The 20,687-nt window shown below is 47.6% G+C and overlaps 10 protein-coding genes across 10 annotated transcripts, besides 29 other annotated features; all 10 read right to left on the reverse strand.

The window, feature by feature from the left end:
• Window positions 1-20,687: a sequence feature (heterozygous, Esmeraldo-like haplotype).
• Tc00.1047053507639.10 (poly-zinc finger protein 2, putative) lies at window positions 69-647 on the reverse strand (the record flags this gene model as incomplete). The annotated part of the gene is made up of 1 exon (XM_804990.1): window positions 69-647. The coding sequence occupies one exon, from the start codon at window positions 645-647 to the stop codon at window positions 69-71; it is 579 nt and encodes a 192-aa protein (XP_810083.1).
• Window positions 760-817: a microsatellite.
• Window positions 2,291-2,321: a microsatellite.
• Window positions 2,533-2,553: a microsatellite.
• Window positions 2,564-2,602: a sequence feature (AT_rich).
• Window positions 2,886-2,928: a sequence feature (A-rich).
• Window positions 3,104-3,126: a microsatellite.
• Window positions 3,236-3,261: a microsatellite.
• Window positions 3,446-3,497: a sequence feature (A-rich).
• Window positions 3,813-3,845: a sequence feature (T-rich).
• Window positions 4,008-4,589, reverse strand: Tc00.1047053507639.20 (universal minicircle sequence binding protein (UMSBP), putative; the record flags this gene model as incomplete). The annotated part of the gene is made up of 1 exon (XM_804991.1): window positions 4,008-4,589. The coding sequence occupies one exon, from the start codon at window positions 4,587-4,589 to the stop codon at window positions 4,008-4,010; it is 582 nt and encodes a 193-aa protein (XP_810084.1).
• Window positions 4,928-4,955: a microsatellite.
• Tc00.1047053507639.30 (universal minicircle sequence binding protein (UMSBP)) lies at window positions 5,117-5,521 on the reverse strand (the record flags this gene model as incomplete). Its single annotated transcript, XM_804992.1, has 1 exon — window positions 5,117-5,521. One exon carries the CDS (start codon window positions 5,519-5,521, stop codon window positions 5,117-5,119), a length of 405 nt encoding a protein of 134 aa, XP_810085.1.
• Window positions 5,847-5,894: a sequence feature (T-rich).
• Window positions 5,912-6,847, reverse strand: Tc00.1047053507639.40 (proteasome beta 5 subunit, putative; the record flags this gene model as incomplete). The annotated part of the gene is made up of 1 exon (XM_804993.1): window positions 5,912-6,847. The coding sequence occupies one exon, from the start codon at window positions 6,845-6,847 to the stop codon at window positions 5,912-5,914; it is 936 nt and encodes a 311-aa protein (XP_810086.1).
• Window positions 6,893-6,917: a sequence feature (AT_rich).
• Window positions 7,138-7,164: a microsatellite.
• Tc00.1047053507639.50 (tRNA pseudouridine synthase A, putative) lies at window positions 7,269-9,332 on the reverse strand (the record flags this gene model as incomplete). Its single annotated transcript, XM_804994.1, has 1 exon — window positions 7,269-9,332. One exon carries the CDS (start codon window positions 9,330-9,332, stop codon window positions 7,269-7,271), a length of 2,064 nt encoding a protein of 687 aa, XP_810087.1.
• Window positions 9,562-9,589: a microsatellite.
• Tc00.1047053507639.60 (hypothetical protein, conserved) lies at window positions 9,699-11,948 on the reverse strand (the record flags this gene model as incomplete). Its single annotated transcript, XM_804995.1, has 1 exon — window positions 9,699-11,948. One exon carries the CDS (start codon window positions 11,946-11,948, stop codon window positions 9,699-9,701), a length of 2,250 nt encoding a protein of 749 aa, XP_810088.1.
• Window positions 11,892-11,915: a microsatellite.
• On the reverse strand, window positions 12,128-12,883 carry Tc00.1047053507639.70 (hypothetical protein, conserved; the record flags this gene model as incomplete). The annotated part of the gene is made up of 1 exon (XM_804996.1): window positions 12,128-12,883. One exon carries the CDS (start codon window positions 12,881-12,883, stop codon window positions 12,128-12,130), a length of 756 nt encoding a protein of 251 aa, XP_810089.1.
• Window positions 12,826-12,869: a sequence feature (CT-rich).
• Window positions 12,960-13,040: a sequence feature (A-rich).
• Window positions 13,320-13,351: a microsatellite.
• Window positions 13,797-13,823: a microsatellite.
• Window positions 14,223-14,260: a microsatellite.
• Window positions 14,335-14,362: a microsatellite.
• Window positions 14,373-14,392: a microsatellite.
• Window positions 14,562-14,601: a microsatellite.
• Window positions 14,613-14,671: a microsatellite.
• Window positions 15,053-15,167: a sequence feature (CT-rich).
• Tc00.1047053507639.90 (hypothetical protein, conserved) lies at window positions 15,740-17,074 on the reverse strand (the record flags this gene model as incomplete). The annotated part of the gene is made up of 1 exon (XM_804997.1): window positions 15,740-17,074. One exon carries the CDS (start codon window positions 17,072-17,074, stop codon window positions 15,740-15,742), a length of 1,335 nt encoding a protein of 444 aa, XP_810090.1.
• On the reverse strand, window positions 17,384-18,394 carry Tc00.1047053507639.100 (phosphatidylinositol N-acetylglucosaminyltransferase subunit C, putative; the record flags this gene model as incomplete). Its single annotated transcript, XM_804998.1, has 1 exon — window positions 17,384-18,394. The coding sequence occupies one exon, from the start codon at window positions 18,392-18,394 to the stop codon at window positions 17,384-17,386; it is 1,011 nt and encodes a 336-aa protein (XP_810091.1).
• Window positions 18,412-18,436: a microsatellite.
• Window positions 18,578-18,648: a sequence feature (A-rich).
• Window positions 18,890-18,915: a microsatellite.
• Tc00.1047053507639.110 (hypothetical protein, conserved) lies at window positions 18,992-20,687 on the reverse strand (the record flags this gene model as incomplete). Its single annotated transcript, XM_804999.1, has 1 exon — window positions 18,992-20,687. A coding segment is annotated over one exon (1,696 nt), but the record flags the coding sequence as incomplete, so codon positions are not given.

Genomic DNA, 20,687 nt, shown 5'->3' on the forward strand with positions numbered 1-20,687 from the left:
TTTTTTTTTTTCTTTCAGGCAAGCACGCATGTGTTTTTCTCTTAGTTTCGGGAAATGGGGCTGCAAAATTATGCGACTAGCGGGGCCTCGGACTTGCAGTCGCGTGCCAGGTGGCCCTTCTCCCCGCAGACGTAACAAAGCTGCTCCTCATACGGCAAACGCGTGTTCGGGCAGTTGCGAGCAACGTGGCCCTGCATGCCGCAGCGAAAGCACGGATAAAACGCTCTCGCCGTCCTTATCCGTTCCGGGCACCGCCTTGCAATGTGGCCAGTCACGCCGCAGCTGTTGCACTTCAGGTTTTCAATCACTTCCGGGCACTCGCGGGCGTAGTGGCCTGTCTTGTGGCAGTGAAAGCATGACTGCTCTGAACGTGGCAGGCGGGGATTCGTGCAGTCGCGGGAGATGTGGCCCTCCTCTCCACACCTGTAGCACGGCTGCCGTGCTTCCGGCGGTGCGAGCGGGCAGTTGTTGGCCCTGTGGCCGGCCTGCTGGCAAAAAAAGCAGGGCGCATTTTTTACGTCGATGTCACTGGCGCAGTCCTTACTCATGTGGCCAGGTTTGCCGCAGCGGAAACAAAGGCTTTCATTGACAGGCCTTGAGCAGTCGCGGCTTGTATGACCCACGCCGCCACAGCGATAACACACCATCTTTTTGTTGTTGGTGGTGGTGTTGTTTTCTGTGTATTTTTCTTTTCAGACAAAAGTACTTAAAAAAAAAAAAACGACAACAACAACCCCTTTTCTCAACAGACAAACGAAAAATAATAATTAATAATAATAATAATAATAATAATAATAATAATAATAATAATAATAATGCTTCAAATAAAGCCCGCAAAGAAACGTGTTCCTGCCGCTACCGTACGTAAAGGGCGTGGGGATGTGTGGTTGTTCTCTTCAATTTAAATTATTATGATCGCCGTTGCTCCCCCCACCCCTAAGCGGTTCCTCAGAATTTTTTGCTCGTGTGTGCTCGTCGTGTACAATGCAACAATAAAAAAAAAAAAAAAAAGGAAGAAACCATTAAAACCAAGAAGAGCAACAAAGACAACAGCAGATCGCAAGCCCCCGCGATGAGAATTCTTCACAGAGACGACGACGCACCGGTGACAACACATTCCCACATTCCCACGCACTCACAAGGAGGTGCGTGCAAAGTCACAAGGGGAGAGGGAGAATCACATCCCGTATGTTTCCTCTCGCCCCGCCAGCAACATAAACGGACATACACTCACCCTGACAAACAGCCGTGATGACGACACCACCGCCGCCATCCTCCACCGTCGAAGACAAAAAGCAGCACATGCCGCCATCCGCCACAACACAAACACCTTCTCTTTCCCCCGTGCGCTTCCCAACTCCCCGATCAACACCGCCGCACAGAAAAGAAAAGAGAAAAAAAAAGGTGGAGCTCGTCAACACCGCCTCAGCCACCCATCTCACCTTTTCCATTCCTGCTCCTCGTATACGTTCTCTCTTCCACATCCCATCCTCCACAAATGTGCGCCACAGCCAAAAACCATCAAACACCCGACATGCCCTCCCTCCCCGCATCCAATGGGAAAAATCTCAGAAAAGAAAAACATAAACACGTCTGTCATGTGTACGGAGCAGCAACACCGCCGCTGCCACCACTGCTCAAACCTCACATCACGCTGCCGCCCAAGAAAACCATCACCATTAAATCCATAATCTCCCACGATTAATATGACGGCTGTTAAGAATTTCTTTTCATTTCTCGTTTATCTTCAAAGCCCTCAAGACATTTTAAAATTTCTTTTAGATGCCCTCTAAATCCTCTGTAGAGCTGCATCAGCTGGAAAAAGGGGATAGGGAAAACCGGTTGTACTGACCACTCCACTCCCCCTTCCGTTCGTTTCTTACCCTTTTTGTTAGGCTTCTCCCCTGAAGAACTTGCCCATCTGTATGTCACGGCCAGCCACACAAAGACACACGCACCCAAAACGCCAACAAACAGACGACCCCACAGCACTATGCGTCCCCGCCGTCAGTAAGAACCCCTAATGTCATCACACCGACCCGCTGATCGCTCCAGAAAGAAAAGGACAAAAAACCACCACCAACAGAGACGAGTACCATTCATGCCGACAAGAAAAAACAAACCACAAACTCCCCCAAAATAGGAAAAAAAAAAAAAAAAAGCAACCCACACCCCTCCTTTTTTCTTTCTTTTTTTCCAACCTTCATCCTAAGCCGGCGGCTGAGTTCCATCACTCTTCCCCCACCCTCCACCCCTTTTCACCATCTTCATCCTCCGCGGAAGCACGACCACAGACAGACAGACAGACAGCCAGGCACACAATGAGATGGACGAAAGAGCCCCTTCAAAAGGAAGAGAGTGAAACAGACAAAAGAAGAAAGACCCACAAAAAAAAGAAAAAGGAAGAGAATAATAATAAGAGAAAATGCAACGCAACCCAAAAGAGAACCGCACAGTGGGCACATAAACTCGCAGCACCTTCACAACTCCCCGCCAGTTCCCAAATACAGAAAGAGATAGGGGAAAAAGGAGATATATATATATATATATATAAAGAAAAATGTTATTTTTATTTATTTTAATATATTTAAATTTTTTTTTTGTTTTCTGTTTTTTCAACCTTTTCCTCCTTTAAGGGTTATTTGCTCACAGCACACCAGGCAGGTAAAAAAGAAGCCCGTTGGTGTCAACAACAAAGATATTTCATTACTTCATCTCACCTTTCAAAAATATTCCTATTTTTTCAACTTTCTGTTTGTTTTTCGCTCCTAATTGTACCTCTTTTTTCCCCCTCCCTCCCTCTTGGACAATAGCCCAGAGTTCCCCTCATCTCCCTCATTCACTCCTTTTGTCCCTCGCACGCCCCCCTCTCCCACATACACACAAAAACAAAACAAACAAAAAAACAACAAAAAACAAAAAAAAACACACTTCATTAACGGCGGAAACACAAAATAAAAAAAAAAAAACTTTGAAGAAATAAAACAAACGCGGCGGGCGGTGAGTTGTAGTAAATGTTTTCCGCGTGTCATGTGACGTGGTTGCCCACGCCCCCTCACCCTCCCTATCCATCCGTTTCTTTTTTCCCACACACCCTCCTCTCTTTTTTTTTTTTTTTTTTTCTTTCCCCTCCAGCAGCTGTATTCCTCATCTACTCATTTCATCTCCGTTTCTTTTATTTTTTTCTTTTTTTTCTTTTCGGGTACACGTCCTCCTTCCCATCTCGCTAACTCCCTTTTTTTTTTTTTTTTTTTTTTTTTTCCCCTTTCAGTTTAAAAGGGGCAATCCGTTCATCCTCATTGCTCTTCTTCACCCCCTTGTCTATTAAACGTGTATACCGGGGTCCTTGGCCCATTTCTCACAACACAGCATCTCTTCCGCAAACACATGGGGGGACGGGGGAAAAAAAAACAAAAAAAAAGCACCATAACTATCGCGCTCCCTCAAAAAAAAAAAAAAAATAAATAATAATAAATAAATAAATACAAAAACAGAAAGGGGAAAGCATATCAAACAAATGTGTCCCAGAAAAATCTCAAAGAACAGAGGAGCAGCAGCAAAAAAGGGAAGACGAAAACAAAGTGGGAATAAACCCAGCCTTTTCTTCTACCTTCAAAAAAAAAAAAAGGAAACAAAGATGTACATCAGCCATATTAACTGGATTACAGTTCATGAAAAGAGTATATATTTTTGATGACCGTAAGTGTGCCTTTTATCATTGGGTATTTACCTTCAAACGCGCTGCGCAAGGATCGAGAATATGAGAGTTTTTGATTTAATTATTTTACTTATTTCCCTTCATTCCCCGATCCTTCCTTTTTTTCTTTTTTTTCCTTTTTTCTTTTAATAAGAGGCAGTCAGTTCTTTTCCTGTCCCCTACAATGGGTAAGCAGAGAAGAGACATCCCCTTGCCCAGGAACGTAGACGCGTTGTACTTAAAAGTGAGCTTGTTTCTGAACTGAACGACCCATTGCCGAACTGGCCAGCAAGCCTTCAAAGGGCAGTGCTTACTTCACAGGGCACGCACGGCTGATGTGGCCTGTCTGACCGCAATTGTAGCATGCGCGCTCGCCTCCGGGCGGTGCGTTGGGGCAGTCGCGCGCAAGATGACCTTCCTGCTGGCAGTGATAACACGCCCCACGTGCGACACCACGAAAGCCACCGGCTGGGCGGTTAGGGCATTCGTGGCTAAGGTGACCCATACGACCGCAATTGTAGCACGCACGGTCGCCCATGGCACCAGGTGGCCTTGTGGGACATTCACGGCTGAGGTGTCCCGGCTGGCCACAGTTGTAGCATGCGCGGCCACCCATTGCGCCAGGAGGCCGTGTGGGGCATTCACGGCTGAGGTGGCCCGGCTGGCCACAGTTGTAGCACGCGCGGCCACCCATTGCGCCAGGAGGCCGTGTGGGGCATTCACGGCTGAGGTGTCCCGGCTGGCCGCAGTTGTAGCACGCGCGGTCGCCCATGGCACCAGGAGGAATATTCGGGCACTCACGAGCGAAGTGTCCAGTCTCCCCGCAGCGATGACAAGTGCTGCCACCACCTTCGATGCGAGGGCGCTTGGTCATAGGAACTTCGTCAGCCATGGTTTTATAAGGCGTATAATTAAACTTTCGGTGAATTAACTTCTACGGTTCTGCACAAGAAAGAGAAAACAAACAAAAAAAAATGAAAGAGCAAATATACCTAAACGATTCCCAGGAATAACAATTTCGGATTTTGTTGTACAGTTAAGATCAAATATATGCATTTCACACGCCTGCAAGAACCTCCATTTACTCTTTTATATTAGCAGTGGAGAAATGAACAAAGAACCAATTATTTTATTTGCTATTTACCCTCCCACGCGCTGCGCAAGGATCGAGAATATGAGAGTTTTTGATTTAATTATTTTACTTATTTCCCTTCATTCCCCGATCCTTCCTTTTTTTTTTTTTTTTCTTTTTTCTTTTAATAAGAGGCAGTCAGTTCTTTTCCTGTCCCCTACAAGGGGTAGCAGAGAAGAGACATCCCCTTGCCCAGGAACGTAGACGCGTTGTACTTAAAAGTGAGCTTGTTTCTGAACTGAACGACCCATTGCCGAACTGGCCAGCAAGCCTTCAAAGGGCAGTGCTTACTTCACAGGGCACGCACGGCTGGTGTGGCCTGTCTGACCGCAATTGTAGCATGCGCGCTCGCCTCCGGGCGGTGCGTTGGGGCAGTCGCGCGCAAGATGACCTTCCTGCTGGCAGTGATAACACGCCCCACGTGCGACACCACGAAAGCCACCGGCTGGGCGGTTAGGGCATTCGCGGCTAAGGTGACCCATACGACCGCAATTGTAGCACGCACGGTCGCCCATTGCGCCAGGTGGCCTTGTGGGACATTCACGGCTGAGGTGGCCCATACGACCGCAATTGTAGCACGCACGGTCGCCCATTGCGCCAGGAGGCCGTGTGGGGCATTCACGGCTGAGGTGTCCCGGCTGGCCGCAGTTGTAGCACGCGCGGCTTCCTCTTGTCATCGCATTGTCGGCCATGGCTGTGGAAGTTGAATGGAGAATCGTTCGGTGAATCAAGCTCTATAATTGTTTCAAAGAAAAGTTTTTAAAAAAAATGGGAGAGCAAAAAAAAGACGAGGAACACACAAAGAGCTGAAGAGTGGGCGTGAATGAGCATCATGCATGTTTCCGAGCCAGGTGACCCTAAGCTCGTCACATTTTCATGTGCCTTTTATTGTTTTCCCACAAAAAAGCAAAACATCCATGCGGTGCAAGAAGGAAACCAACAATAACAACAACAAGCATTTTGTCTTTCCTTCAAGACCGTTGCACAAAAATCTCCTAAACATTTTCTTTTAAACTGTTTTCTTCCTTTTTTTTTTTTTTATTTTTTTGTGTTTGCTTTTTTTTTATGCCCTCCTTAATGTGCTACAACACGTAGCGATCATACAGTTTAGTCTGATCGTCACGCGAAATTTGCGTCCATCCACCCTGGTGTACATGATAAACGGTGACAATACCGCCGGAGGCACCATCACGGTATGTTGCATGAAAAATGGAACGACGTGCAAGTTCGCATGCCTCCTCGACAGTAAGGTTCTTGCGGTACCCCTGGTCAAGAACACCGTAGGCATAGATAGAGCCTGAGCCCACACTGAAAAGTTCATGCTTCACACGTGTGCCCTTGTCATCCACGTAATACAGGGAGGGTCCGAATTGGTCCCAACCTGCAACCATTGTGCCCATAGAGAGCCCGTAGTTGCGGTACGAATAAGTGATATTTGCCAGTATTTTACTCGCAGCTGCCACGGAGATGCGGCAGTTATTTCGTAGCTCCCACAAACGGCACTCCATACCTAATACACGTTCCCAGTATTGACAGTCTGCCGCTCCTCCCGCCATTGTTCCCAAAAGGTATTCATTGATTTCCAGTATCTTCATGACTGTTTGAGAGGAGATGTACTGTCCTGAAGACGCGCGGGAATCCACAGCGAGTATGATACCACCGTCAAAATGAAACCCCAGAGTTGTCGTACCTTTCTTCATATCCAGCTTCGGAACACTGCGCGGCACCGGGCAAGTTTTCATGAGTTTCCACATGCGCATATCTGTCTGAAGACGATTGCTGGTGCTAAGCGGATCTTCCGTCAGCATTTCTCCCGTTGAGGGAATTACTCTGAAGTCATCGTTGCGCCTTGGGCGGGTTTCAATGGACCCATACGAGCTAAGCGTTGGTGCATCCCACTCATCCCCCTCATCCGAACCGTCCAAGCCAGGCACATTGTGCCACGTGAAGGGTCCAATGCGAGGACAGTCATCAAGTGAGAAATCTGTGCGCAAAACACTCTCAAAATCGGCAATCATTTGAAAACAAAATTTCTTTTTGGAGGGTTTGTGTGTGTTGTTTTGTTATATTTATATATATATATATATTCTTGTTGTTGTTGTTCTCTCAATTTCCCCCCGTACTTGTAATATATATATGCGTATGTGTATGAAAGATGCCTGATCACTCGTGAATAAAGGGCCTACATTTGGCCGTTGGAAGCCGTGCATGGAGAGTGGGAGAACAGAGCAATTCACCGATGCTGCACCAGCCAAAAGCAAAAATAAAACAACAGGCGGTGAAGCGTCCCCCCCCGCAAAAAAAAAAAAATAATAATAATAATAATAATAATAATTGCGATTGAGCGTTTAGTCATTCACAAAAACACGCGTGTATGTATGCCTGTTTGTGCACAACGATGACAACAACATAAACCTGGGCAAAAAAAAAAAAGGTGTTTCATATCACTGCAGTAATGTCCTCCATAATTTCTTCCTCCGCTGGAAAAACACCGTCGCCATCCACGTCAGCACTTGCGAACTCGTTGGGTAAAGGCTCCTCATTCAACGTGGGGCGAACAGACATACGCCGCAACTCTTCTTCAGACGTCGCCTTTAACTCTTGTGATTCAAAGCTCAAGGCATCCTTAAGTTCCTCGTATGTGAAGTTATCTAGCTCCTCCAACTCCCTTGGGGTTAGCTCACGGTAGCGGCTTAAGCGACGTAAACGAGACACACGCTGTCGACGAAAAAAGGGCCAGTCACGTTCAATAAACTCCTTCCAAACAGCCCCAGAATGCTGCATATAATACGGCGGTACCGTTACCTCACGTATGGAACCAACAGGAAGTCCGCTCATTGAAAATGGACCAAAGGATATACGGCCACCGCGCTCCACAGTTCGCCCCAGGTGCTGCATCAGGTGTGCAACAGGCATCGTCTCACCTCTTACCTTCACCTTCAATGAATACCGTGACTTCATTGCCGGGTTAACAAAAAACTCCACATTATTGTACCGATTCCCATTCACCAATATGCCTTCCGTGTTCAACTTGTGGGCCAGCACAGGATCAATGGCGGGCCGAACACGCAGCAGATACGTCTGCTGAATCATCGTTTTTGGATTTTCCAGAAGGCGTGAAAGTTCCCCGTCGTTGGTGAGAAGTAGCAATCCATGAGCTCGCATTGGAAGCGATCCAACCGGAACAAGATGATCCATGCCGAGTATACGGGCATGTTTGGTCATGAGGGTGCGGCCTGCCACGTCGTTTCTGGAGACGATGACATATGCTGGTTTGTGGTACATCCAGAGGCGTGGCGGTGCAAAGCGAAGGCGGCCACTATGAGACTCCACGTGAATGCTATTTTCTGCTCGAACAAGACGGAATGGGTTTCTTTCCACCACGTTATCCACACGCACTTGACCGCTGGCAATGATGGAGAGTGCCTCCCGTCTGCTACAGAAACCAGCACGTGGCAGACATCGAAGAAGGAAAACGGAGCCATCCGGAGTGCCCGATTTGTCAATGCCCCCGCCAAGGGATTTATTCGCAAATTCCGCAAGCGGGTCGTATGGTGTTTCACCAGGAATAAAATCGGCCGTCCTTCGAAAAATAGCATCCAAAGCCACGGAATTATTCGTTGCAGCTGCTGACGTCATTAACTGGCCGGGGCCTGCCTCATCATTCCCTGCATGTTCCCTAAACACATCCGCTAACGTTGTTATTCTGCCTCTTGGCGCAGTGGATATCGGTTTCTCGGCAACTTCGCTTTGCGCTTTCTTCTCCTCAAGCCGTTTTTGCACCTCCTGATCCGACAGTAGACGCAGCCGACGAGGCAAATATGTGTCATTTCGATCCTCACGCATTTTTTCAGCCTTTAGTTCCATCAGCCGCTCCTTCAGCATGTCTGTGAGCTGCACGGGGGTGTCGCCGTATGTACTCCGACCCTCTTCCCCCTCCGGTTCAATGGTAGAATCCGCGGGTGATACATTACTCTCCTCCGCGAGCGCAAGGCCGTGTTGCCTCGTGTTGCCTGCTGAGAGCTGCAGCACGTCCGGTGAAATGGATTCTCGTCGTGAAGACATTCTCTCTCGTGCACCTCGCTTTTTTGTCCCCCCGCGGATATCAAGACTGCCTTCGTTGAAAAAAGAAGGTGGTGCCTGTGCGTCCTCATTAGGAGGCGCATAGCCGTCGGCGTTTACGACACGCGTGACCTCCCTCCACCTCCGCTTCCTACCTTCTTCCGCCACATGCGAACTCACTGGGGTTGCCTTTAGGTGGGACATGGCGACTGGAAAGTGCCGCTCCACGTCAAGCCGCTCCTCGCGCTCGGCGACATCTTCACTACGCGACAGTTCCGATGCGGCAGGGGACATTTTCTTCTGCCTCTTCGGTGACGTTGGTGGTGGTGATGCGCCTCGGCCCCCTGATCTTTTTTCACCGCTGGACTCCCATCGCCGCTGCTGTTGCTGCCATAGTAGCGTAACCAACAACACACGCTGCGGAGACAACAAGCGACGCATCAAAATCCCTTTCGAGTCCTGGTTTATTACTGGCACTTCTCTCCCTTCAGTGTAGGCACCCGCCCCCGAAAGTACAAATTAAAAAAAAAATATCGAAATACTAAAGGAGTTTGCACACACACAAACAAAGTGGGGGAAAAAAAAAAGGGTGCGTGTGAGGAAAAAAAAAACCATACTCTCCAACGTCAGGCAATAAAACCTGCCAGTTATGCCACACACCCGTCGAAACATATATATATATATATATTATATATATACGCAAAATGACCATCTTACATTTCAAATTGCACCCCGGCAAGGGGTGGAAACGGGTGTTACCAGCAACACTAAACAAGTTATCATCACCAGAGACACCAATTCCATGCATCAACAAAGCGTCGGTGGCAAATGCAAAGGCACACGTGCTTTTTTGAATTGCTGCCTGCTCTCTGTCACCTTTGTTCTCGCCTCTCCAGCATTCCTCGTAGTCGCAGTACCTCGCTGAATAATCCATCCCAAAGCGGCAACCTCAGCATCGTACAAATCTTGCAATTTCAATCGGCGATGATACTCGCGCACTAAAAGACGCTCAATTTCATACTTGATGTCAAACTCACTTCCAAGGATCTTCGTCGGAGTCCAAGTCGCTTGTGTCTGGTCTGCAGGAGATGGGATTGGCGTGTGCAATTTGCCGGATGTCCGTGTCACTGAGGCCGCCCCTGTTCCCAGGAGAAAATGCAACAATGCACGCCCTTTACTCCTTCGAGAGACCATCAGCGATGCTAGCGGAGAGGAATCTGATGTAGTATTGTTACACGAGAAAGATTTCAAGGCATCGCCAGTGAGATCCATGAAGACGTAGAAATCCGCCCACGCCTTCCCCATGGAGGCCACGCTCACACTGAAGTCCATTGGCGAAAGAGTCCTTTCGCGGCTTTTTCTTGTCGGCGCAGGGTGAAGAAAGCACGCATTGACTGCATCCTCAAAAACATATGAAGAAGACGTTGCCTTCCCACCCTTTATCCATCCACGTTCTTTGGAGTGAGTCCAAATGCAAAATTCTGTAAAAAGTGGCAATGGTCTCAGACATTCACGCAAAAGCACATTGCCAACCCAAACAAAGCGGCTATCTGTAAGCTCAGAGGCATGTTCTGTACTCTGCACCCGCGCCGTACACGTGGTGGAGACCGCAGCATCGGTTAGGTCTCGTGGTGACGCAAGAACTCGTGGACGGGAGCCCATAGAAGATGGAAAATCCAGCTTCCCCATCTCCTGTAAGAGTCCATGCACAAAGGCCGTATCCGCTCGTAAATGAAAACGATGCTTGACCGAGGGCTGCTCATGTGTCGTCTGAAAGATTAAGCCCTTGTATTTCTCCTCATTAAGACAACTCCAACGTTGAGAATCAGAAGTCTGTCCAAAATTTGGAGACGCAAAGCGCGAAGAAGCTTGGAAACGTGATGTTTGCATCACGATGGAATGCCTAAAGTCCCGGGCGGAAGAGGTATCCAAGGTAACTTCATTACTCAAGTTTACAAAAGAGCAACGCCTATCCGTCAAGTGCAAAGGGCTCTCCGCTACGACATTATCCCAGCATTCAGTGTTCCGCACAGCGATTACAGCCCTCATTAAAAGGGGGTGATTGTAACACTGCTGGTGGCACTCGACAAGAAATAACAATCGTTGACGAATGTAATCACGCCTTTCAATCTCCTCTTGCTGGATGAGAAGCCATTGCATTTTATTCTCCACAGAGGCTTGTTGAATAGAACGAAACAAGACACACTTTGCCCATGCTCGTTCAATAACCCTTACCGCGCGTTGGTAAATAATATGCAGCTTTTCGCTCCTCAAAACGCAGTCCTTCTTTGCACGCATAAATGCATTCACCAATGCTACTACAGGTTTATACTTCCTTATACCTCTCCTCTCGGAATCGCTATGAATACTTAGGGCATAAGTATTAAACGCCTCGGACATGACACGTTTTGCCATACGGACACGAAGTTCCCAAAGACGTTTTTGCAATTCAAGAATTTCCCTAATGCGCATGACCAGAAGCCCACGGCACCTCACGACACCTCCCAAAACCAGCCTACGGAACCATCTTTGTATACGTGAGACATATGCATCCATCACGGCACGGGAGAATGGCCTTGACCGTCCCGAAGTTCCCAACGTCTTCCCCTGCGCCCCTGCAGCTGCTCCACGCTCCGCTGAGGGCGACCTAACACTATGACCACGGTTTGAACGCCCATTACGTTTCCGCTGAGCATTCGTGCTCCCACCCGCTTTCAGAGAGCGTCTTTTTAAAGACAATTTGCGACTTTGTCCCTCGGGCCGGTTCCTTCGCTGCGCACCATCGGCTTTACGACGAACCTTGCCCGCCACAGCACCCCCTTGCAGAGAGGAAGACGAGAGCCGCGATGCGGACTGGCGCCTATTGGAACTTGCCGGCCTTTCGACACCACCGACCCGCACCATGTAATGTTTCTTCCCGTTCCAACACCCTTGCGCGTTGTGCAGTCGCAAAAAATTCTTTAGATATATATACATGTATATAATTTTGTTGAAAAGCAAAAAAATAAAAATAAAAATAAAAATTTGCATGAGACCGCCGAGAACGCTTACATGCATGACCGTCAAGCTAAAAAGATAAGCTCTTCAAAAATTTGCAGTCACACACATAGAGAGAAAGGTAAAAAGAGAGAATTGTGTGAATGCATTGTGATCAGTATTTGTATGTATCCATCCAATGACGGGACGTGATCTTCGCATCTACTCTGCCCCTTCCTGCCCACGCCAAAGCCTTAGTGTTACTTGAACTTCTCCTCGCCATAGCTACCCATGGCATAAATGGGCGCAGCAAAGGGCTCATAGTCCGAGTAGCACCGCTGAAAAACACGCTCGACCGCCCGCTCCGAAAATCCGCGACAGACGGGGTTCTTTTCTACTGCAAGTGTGGCCCGCCGCTTCACGCAGCGCATACCGCTACGCAGCGGATCCAGCCGCCCACGCTTGAGCTCCTCTCCGACAAAGCAGTCCCCACTAAGCCGCGCTGCCCGTATTTCGCTACAAGCCTGATGTATACAGTCCGATGCCTCAATCACGCCACGCGTGTCGTCAAAGGCGTGAATGAGTTCATGACGCAGATTTCTCTCCACGGTTTCAATTGTTCGCCTGTCAGGAACATTCGTGCCGCTGTTACCTGCCTTTCCAACCATGAGCTCCTCAACAAGCAAAATATCACCCTTTTCACAGTCTTCGCGTGCACGACGCCACATGTACCCCGCCATTACGTTGCCGTCCAAAAGACCAGAGCCATTATTACCCCCGGCACCACCACTGTGAATACCACGATTTAACGTGACGCACTTGATACGTTCCCGATGAAATGGCTTGCCTGTAATCTCCTCAATGCTTTTAATAAGGTACTGCACTGTATTCACCGTGGCGAGCACCTCACTCACGGCAGCCTCACACTGCTGATGAAGGAGGGACGCCTTCACGCCCTCCTCCCCCTCTTCCACTTCATTCCTCTTTTCCTCTCCCCTTCCCCACAGAGCAACCATGACTTGGGTTACCGCTGGCGCGGTAAAAATGTATCCCAGCCGCGACGACAACTACAAGAAGAACAATTATTGGGAGAAACAAAAAAAAAGGAAACACACACAAATACAAGCAAGCAAAAAAGAAAAAAAAAAGAGAGAGAGAGAGAAAAGGGAAGGATAACGCAATAATGGGCGGGCATAGCCACATCCCCCCCCCAAAACGTGCATACGCACGCACACGCGCACAAACGCAAGCATTGATGATGATACAGACGGGACAAATCACTCAATCCAAATATCACTTAATTATGTAGGAGGGTGGGTGAGAAAGAAGGGCAAAGCCATTATGTTTCTGCTGGAATAAAAAAAAAGAAAAAGTTTTTTTTTTTACCTTTTCTCTTCATTCGGACCTGCATGCATGCTGGAAGTGCGTACCATTGGCAAAAAAAAGAAAAGGCAAACACACATACAAACAAACAAACAAACAAATTATGAGTGAAACAAAAATACTCCAAACAAACAACAACAACAAATAAAACACAAGCATTCCTCTTCTGACGCTCCTCGGAAGCAGGGCGTTCCTGGGGCCTCCCTGAAAACAACACGCATCAAAAAAACACCTCCGTAAAAACAATAAATAACTAAAAAATGAAGAAAAAAAAAAAAGGAGAGAGAGAGAGAGTCACGCAGAATGCGCATGCCGTATTTCTCCCTCTTCCACAGTCCGGCAGATCCCCGGTGGTATGTTTTCATGACAAGACGGCTTGACTTGGGATGCCCCCCGCCCGCAGTCTCGCCGCCTGAGCGCAAAACCCACGCTGAAGATGACGGCTGGTGGAGGGATCCTTCAAAAATAAAATCCAAAAAAAAAAGAACAAAAAAAGAAACCCAAAACATCGCATTTCCCCCACAGACACACACACACACAAGTACCAAAAAAAAAAAAAAAAAAAAAAAGAAATCGGCACATCAGGCACAAAAATAATCCTCTTATAAAAATAAAAAAAGAAGAAACAAACCTAAAAATGTAATATTTTACCCCACCAACACCATCATCATCATCGTCATCTCTCACGTTCTCCCCCCAACGGCCTATCATTATGAAATGGCACAGAAAACAAAAACAAAAAGCCGATGTTTGTCTTTAGTTCCTTTTTTCTCTCACTCTTTCTCACTCCAATCCCTCTTCCCCCCACCTCCGCAAGAGAAATAAATAAATATATGAGCACACATGCGCTCTTTCTTGCTGTCACTTCACCCCCCCCCCCAAGCACCCGCCGTGTTTCGTAGCCATTTATTATCCTCACTTATTGCCCCAGTTCGATGGTTAACTTCAAGAAGTGCGGGGGAGGCTCACATTTTATTATTATTATTATTATTATTATTATTATTATTATTTGTTTTTTTGTTGTTAGAATCCATATGCCGCAAAAACAACTTTTGGACAATAATGAAAAGACAATTTCCCCTCCAAAAAAAAAAAAAAAAAAGAAAAAAAAAGTAGCCCTATTTATTATTATTATTATTATTTTGTTCCTTCTTATGCGTGTATGTATGTATGCGTGTCTATCCGCAAATGTGCGTCCGCAGTACTTCCGAACATTTGGCAAAAAAAATGGTGAAAGCGGGACAATTAATAAAACCAACGCAACGCTTCTATCATCCTCTCCGACCACATGCAGGCACAAAAACACAACGCAAAAAAAAAAAAAAAAAAAAAAGAAAGAAAAAAAAAAAAACGACTGCATGGAATAATAATAATAATAATAATAATGGTAATGACAACAACAACAATAAAAATGAAAATAAAATAGATCCATGCACATAAATACATAGAGGCGCGGGTTAGATGTATCGTTGTTCTCTCCCTCCCACGCCCTCTCTCCCTCTTGTCTTCATGATATGCTTAAAAAAAAAAAACGCAACCAAAATACATGACTCAACACACACACACACACAGAGAGAGAAAGAAAGAGGAAAGGAATGGGCTCAGCCATTGATTGTATCAGTTCTTTTTTCTCCCCCCGTCATTCCGGAAAGGATAGACAAAAAAAGGGTGCTCCGTCAAGTGTGTAATAAACCCAAAGCCATATTGAGCATTTTGCTCCCGTCACCTCCTCCTCCTACCCCACTCAAATCCCACTTCGTTATTTTTTTATTACTAAGTATCACTGAACCTCTCTTTCCCAACTTCCCTTCTTTTTTTTTTTTTTAATCCTTTTCTTTCTTTCCTTCCTAAATATATATATTTTTATTTATTTATTTATTTTCTCCTCCCCGCCAACTCATTCTTCCTTTCATTTTTCTCACCCTCAATTCCCTCCCCTTCATTCCCTCCACCCACTGTGCCGCCGCTCATTCCCCGCCTGCAGCGAACGATAATCTTCCGGAAGACTGCATGTTCCGCGTGTATGTCATTTCCCCTTTTTTTTTTTTTTTCTTCAGAGAAGCAAGCAAAAAAAAACAGAGATGCGTCCAACTATTAGAGGGCCCCACAATGACGCATACACCCATCTCCTCAGAAAGCTTCAGTAAGACCCCACATGGAACGCCGCTCCGTGTATTCATCCTGTCTTATCCCCACTTGGACTTCTCGGTGTTGCACATAGTGGTAGTAAGGGTACATTTTAACCTCTCCTATATCCCATTGGCTTCTTTTCCCTTCATTAAGTGTATATCCTCGTTTCCCTCCCCCCTTCTTTTTCTCCCTATTAGTTTTTGTTGTTGTTGTTGTTCTTCTCTTTTCCGTATCTCGTTTTTTTTTCTTTTTCGAATATAAATATCTTTGTTCATTCGTGCCCTCCGTGCAGTACGCCACTGCCCCCCAAATACCGGAAATAGGATGGTTTGTTGTCATATTTTCCCATGAATCTTCCCCTAAAAGCCCTGAAAGAAGGAGTTTTGCTGCTCACTTTGGTGGTACCGGGTATTCAACCACTCCATGCCAAACTCCAGGCCCTTCTTAGGCTTGCAGGAGGCATCTGTATCCGCGGAGGCATTCTCGGAAGCATTAACTGATAGAACAATGTTGATGACTTGTCTAATGTGCTCCAGGGCGTCCTCATCTTCTTCGTCGAACAAAGGCTTGTCCTCATCGCCTTCCCTCAGCAATTGGTTTCGTTGAATGCCCTGGCGAGAAGCGCCATTTATCCCACCAGAGAAAACAGGGATGGTGCTCTTCTCTTGCTGCCTCTCCTCCGGTGTGGAGGAAAAGCTGGCAAGACCCATCTGCAATTCTTTAGGGGATGAACGTAACGCATAATGTCCCTCATCGTAGAAACCACCTGGGGCTTCAGATTGCTTCTGAAACATTTGCGAATTCTCTTCTGGCGCCAGACTGTTTTCTCGATTGGGGGACAAGAGAGGGCTCACAGAAATTGGGGCGGGTGGGACAGGACAATGCTGCTTTTGTTCCTGTTTATGCTGTTGGGATGAAAAAGGTTCATCCGCGGGGACGGGCTCCCTTCGCTTGCTATTATTCGTGTTGCACGCAAATGCACTCTGGGTGGGCGTCTCGGAAGGCGAAGAAAAGGCCAAAAGATCGCGGAATAGCGGCTCTGGGCCCTTGCGCGTTGACCTCATCTCCCTGTCAAGATCCGCATCCGTCACTCCAACGGCCATAGGAGCTACTGGGCGTTTCAATGCATGCCGTGACGCGACGACGCCGGTTTTAGCCGCAAGTACCGTGTCACTGAGCGCCGTCCACGTGTCGCCGCCGATGGGCATTGGAATGGTGGGTAACATTTTTTTTGCCTCCGCTCGCTTAGAAACCTCCGCGGTGGTTGCAGCAACAAATTTTTCCATCTTCGCACTGGGTGCTGCGGGGTGTGTGACGGTTGTGGTCGTGGAAGCATTCCGGGCGGTGGTATTGGTGACGCAGAGAGGCACCCCGCGGTAAAAGTTCTGCATGGCCAAAAGGGCCTGAATGAGCGGGGTGCGCGTTGGGGCGCTCGCGCTGGAGGCCACATCTCCCACTGCGTCAACGGGCATCACCGTGGAACGCACCTCAGCCGCCGAGGATGTCGCAAGGGATGGCATCCAGTCGCTGTTGCATGAGGCAAAATTCATCCGGGCCAACCCCGCTGTTCGCGTCCCATCCTTGGTGGAACTCGCGTTCTTACTGCTACAACTGTTCCCACACCCGTTGCTGTTGGCAGTGTATGCACTGGAGCGAATAAGTGAGTAGCCACCGTAGTAGCTTTGAGTAGCCATATTGTAACCTCTTCTTTATTACTCCCTCCCTTCTCCTTCGTTCCTCTTCCGTTTTTTGTTTTCTCTTTTTTTTTTTTTACTTTGCAATCTTCTCTCACGTGCTGTATGTTGCTACCACACTAGAGAGCCGACAGAGGTAGAATAGCGGAGAGAAAAAAAGAGAGTGAAAGAGATACAGACAGAAAAAGAAAAACATTACAAACAGCAACAAAGCATCTTCACATGCGTGTCTTGTGATGCCGAGTTGTGTTGAGAGGTACCTGCCACAGAAATATTGAGAGTAGCCGGGAAAAAAAAAAAAAAAAGGCATCAACGCAGAAGACCGGCGTTTGCCCACTCTGCAGCAGCGGTGCTATTCGTCGGTTTTGCCTCATCCCATGGACCGTTAATTTGTTTCTTCATACTCCCGTGCAGTGTCACAAAACACCATGGAATAAACAACGACACGGCCACCACCAATAGACAGTACAGCACTGCAAAAATAGCCGCCTGCATCAAGCACCCAGCTGCAAGCCCACAAAGCGCAAATGTGAGTCCCACATGCGCTGTCGCCGAAGTGCGTTTGAGGTGATGCCTAGGAATGGGTGAGAGCGCAAAGCAAAGGATTCCAAATGTGATCAGAGACCCGCTACAAAAAAAATTTTTAATTCGTGAAGCCACGAGAATTGTACCAAATGTTGCCGCACTAACCGCCGTATATTTTTGATATCTTTCCGTATAACAATTCAGGTAACTATAATCTGTTAATAATAAATGAATGCACATTGCAAAAGTGCTAAGGGCCACAATCGTGTCATTGCTGTACGTGGCCGTGAGCGTCTGCAAGGCAGGGGAGAGAAGAATAATAACAGCCACCAACGGAAGAACCTGCCTTCCAAGTTTCACCACATGCTGCAAAAGCGGAGTTGGTGTTTCACCCTGCTCCATGGCCTGTTGGCGCTGCATTTCAACATAAAATACAAAAGAGAGCGCAAAGAGTGTCGTGTTGATCCACGCCAGCGCATACGCATTTCCCTCTTCCGAGTACATCTTAGCGAATGCAAAAAGAAAAAGCGCAACAAACGATAACTGCTGAACAACGACAAAAGTATCCATGACAACCTTGCCGTACTCGTATGTTTTCAGGTTGACATTTTGCCTTAGATCCCGCATAAACTGCTCGGGATCGACGTAGTTGTCCTCAAAGGGCTGCCGCTCATACAACACCTTCCGCCACCCCCGAGCCGCAGAGCCCGTCGACGAGGCCCAATGAACGGACACGCCAGCGAAGAATTCATCACTACTCGTTGCCGTATGCGTGCGACGCCGCTCCGATGACATGATGCTCAGTTGCCACCTTTTTTTTTTTTTTTTTTTTTTTTTCCCTTTTCCCCCAGCCTCCTCCGCTTCACTTCGCACTAATAATAAATAAATAAAAAGGCAAAAATTCAATCAATCAAACCAAAGAAAAAAAAAATATTTATGGAAGGCTGCGGTTGAGTGTGGGTTGGCATGCACAACAATAAAAATAAGAACAAACAAACAAACAAAAAAAAAAAAAAAAAAAGAAGGCGCAGAAAAAGGAAAAAAAAAAAGGACATGACCGTGTCGCATCGTTACGTTGATCTTTCCCTCGTCCATAATTTCTTTACCCGTGTGGTTTTGCGTTTCGGTGCAGGTGGGTGGAAGGTGTGCCGGTCTTTCTCTACCCCCCACCACATAAAGCAAAATCTCACTGGAGGTTTTGTTCTTTCTTTCTTATTCCTCTTCTTCGTTCCCCTTTTTTACATACAGGGGGTACAGGAACTAGCAGCAACGGCAACAGCAGCAGGCATAATAAATATATATATATATATATATATCCATCGAGTATATTTGGTGTATACAATTTTATATACGATACACTTTTTCCGCCTTTTCATCGGTCTGCATGTGCGTTCACAACTCAACGCGTAAGAGTGACAAGGATCCCTCAGAGGAGCCGCACACAATCACCTGCGGGTTGGAAGGATGAGCCGCGCAGCACGTCAGTGTGGCACCAAAACTTCTCAACGGACACGGCACAGAGTTCAAAAAAGAAAGGTAGAAGGAATGTAGAAAGAAAACCGTCCCGCCAGATTCCTCCGATGCATTCAAATTTGTAAAGGATTTGGTCGTGACGAGAATGTACTGATTTGGTGTGACGCACCAACTCGTGATACGCCCCGGGGCGGTGACTGACCGCAACGCCACACCATTGACGCCAATCTGATGTATAACGTGATCCAACGCGGAGGCGTATAAAATATTCGGCAGGTAACATGTCGCTTGGATAAGCACGCGGTCAATGGAAAAATTCTCCGGATGCCTCAAACTGCGCTCCAGTCGACTGCTCGTAAGACTATGCAGCATCAGCACACCGTCCCTGCTGGCGGTGGCGACAAGGTCAAGCACGGGACTGAGGTCTACGGCGGTGGGATTATCCTCGTGCCCATACACCGTAAAGAGCAGCTCCACTCGCAGCCTGGTACGCCCCTGCTGCAGCTGACAACTCCACACAACAAAGGTGGTGTCCTCCGCGCCGCTCACGATGTAGCGACTGTTGGAGCTCGCAGTGATGCGCACAACGCGGCCGCGATGCGCACTTAGGCGCTCCTCCGCAAAGACGGAAGAGGAGTCCAGCGGACGAATCACAAAAGTATTGTCAAAGAGACCACCAAAGGCCACAAACACTTCGTTATCGAAGGAAAGCACCGCCACATTCTCCGTCTCACACGGACCACCGGCCTTTTTGCTCGTGTTCGGAACCACGCCTGTGGGAAGAGGCGCAGTACGACGCTCAACTTCCTCCAACATATCAACGCTGGGGCGGCCTCGAGAAATTCCGCCGCCGCGGCCCGATGCCAAAGGCGTCATATTTGACAAACTCGGCAAACCCCCGCTGCCTGCAGAAGCTGCCACGGAGTTTTCCCCCGCCCCTGTTGCCGCCGCCGAACCAACAGAGCCAGCAGAACATGCGCGTCTCGCCCGTTTCGTAAGAGGAGCCACAATAAGCCGGAAAAGCAGAGCCGTCCCATTCCCACCCACAAGAAGGACACGATCCGATGCGAATAACGCCACACGAGCAACACAGGAACAGGTGCGCTGAACATCAATTGTTTTCACACCCATAGAGCAACTTATTGGATCCAACAAATCATAGGGGCGTCGTTCAATGTGATTCTGCGTAAAGAGTTGAACGGGAGTTTGCCCAATGTTATCAAGGGAATCGATAAGCAATTGTCGATCCACATCCGTATCACGGTTCTTGTCCAGCTCCTCATAGGAGTGCCAGTTAAAAACATTGAGCGCGGCAATGGCTTCCTTGCCCCGCTGCTTATACCCAAAGATCAAATCGATCCAATGATGTAGCATTGAAGAAACATAATCGCTTTCAAGAGCCTCCCGCATTCGATAAATAAACTCGTACGGATCTCCATGAGACCATGGCGGTAATTCAAGTGAATCCATCGCTTCTCCTCCTTGTTTACAACCAAACCGAACTCGATTTGTATTCATGCAGATTTCTGGCATATAAAAGAGCTCTGGTATTAGCTCTCGCACATCCTGTGAATTTGTAGTCACCCCCATGCCAACATGAAGCCATGGAATGAAA

This window comes from Trypanosoma cruzi, genomic scaffold (genome assembly GCF_000209065.1).
Source record: "Trypanosoma cruzi strain CL Brener 1047053516289 genomic scaffold, whole genome shotgun sequence".
Lineage (NCBI taxonomy): Eukaryota > Euglenozoa > Kinetoplastea > Trypanosomatida > Trypanosomatidae > Trypanosoma > Trypanosoma cruzi.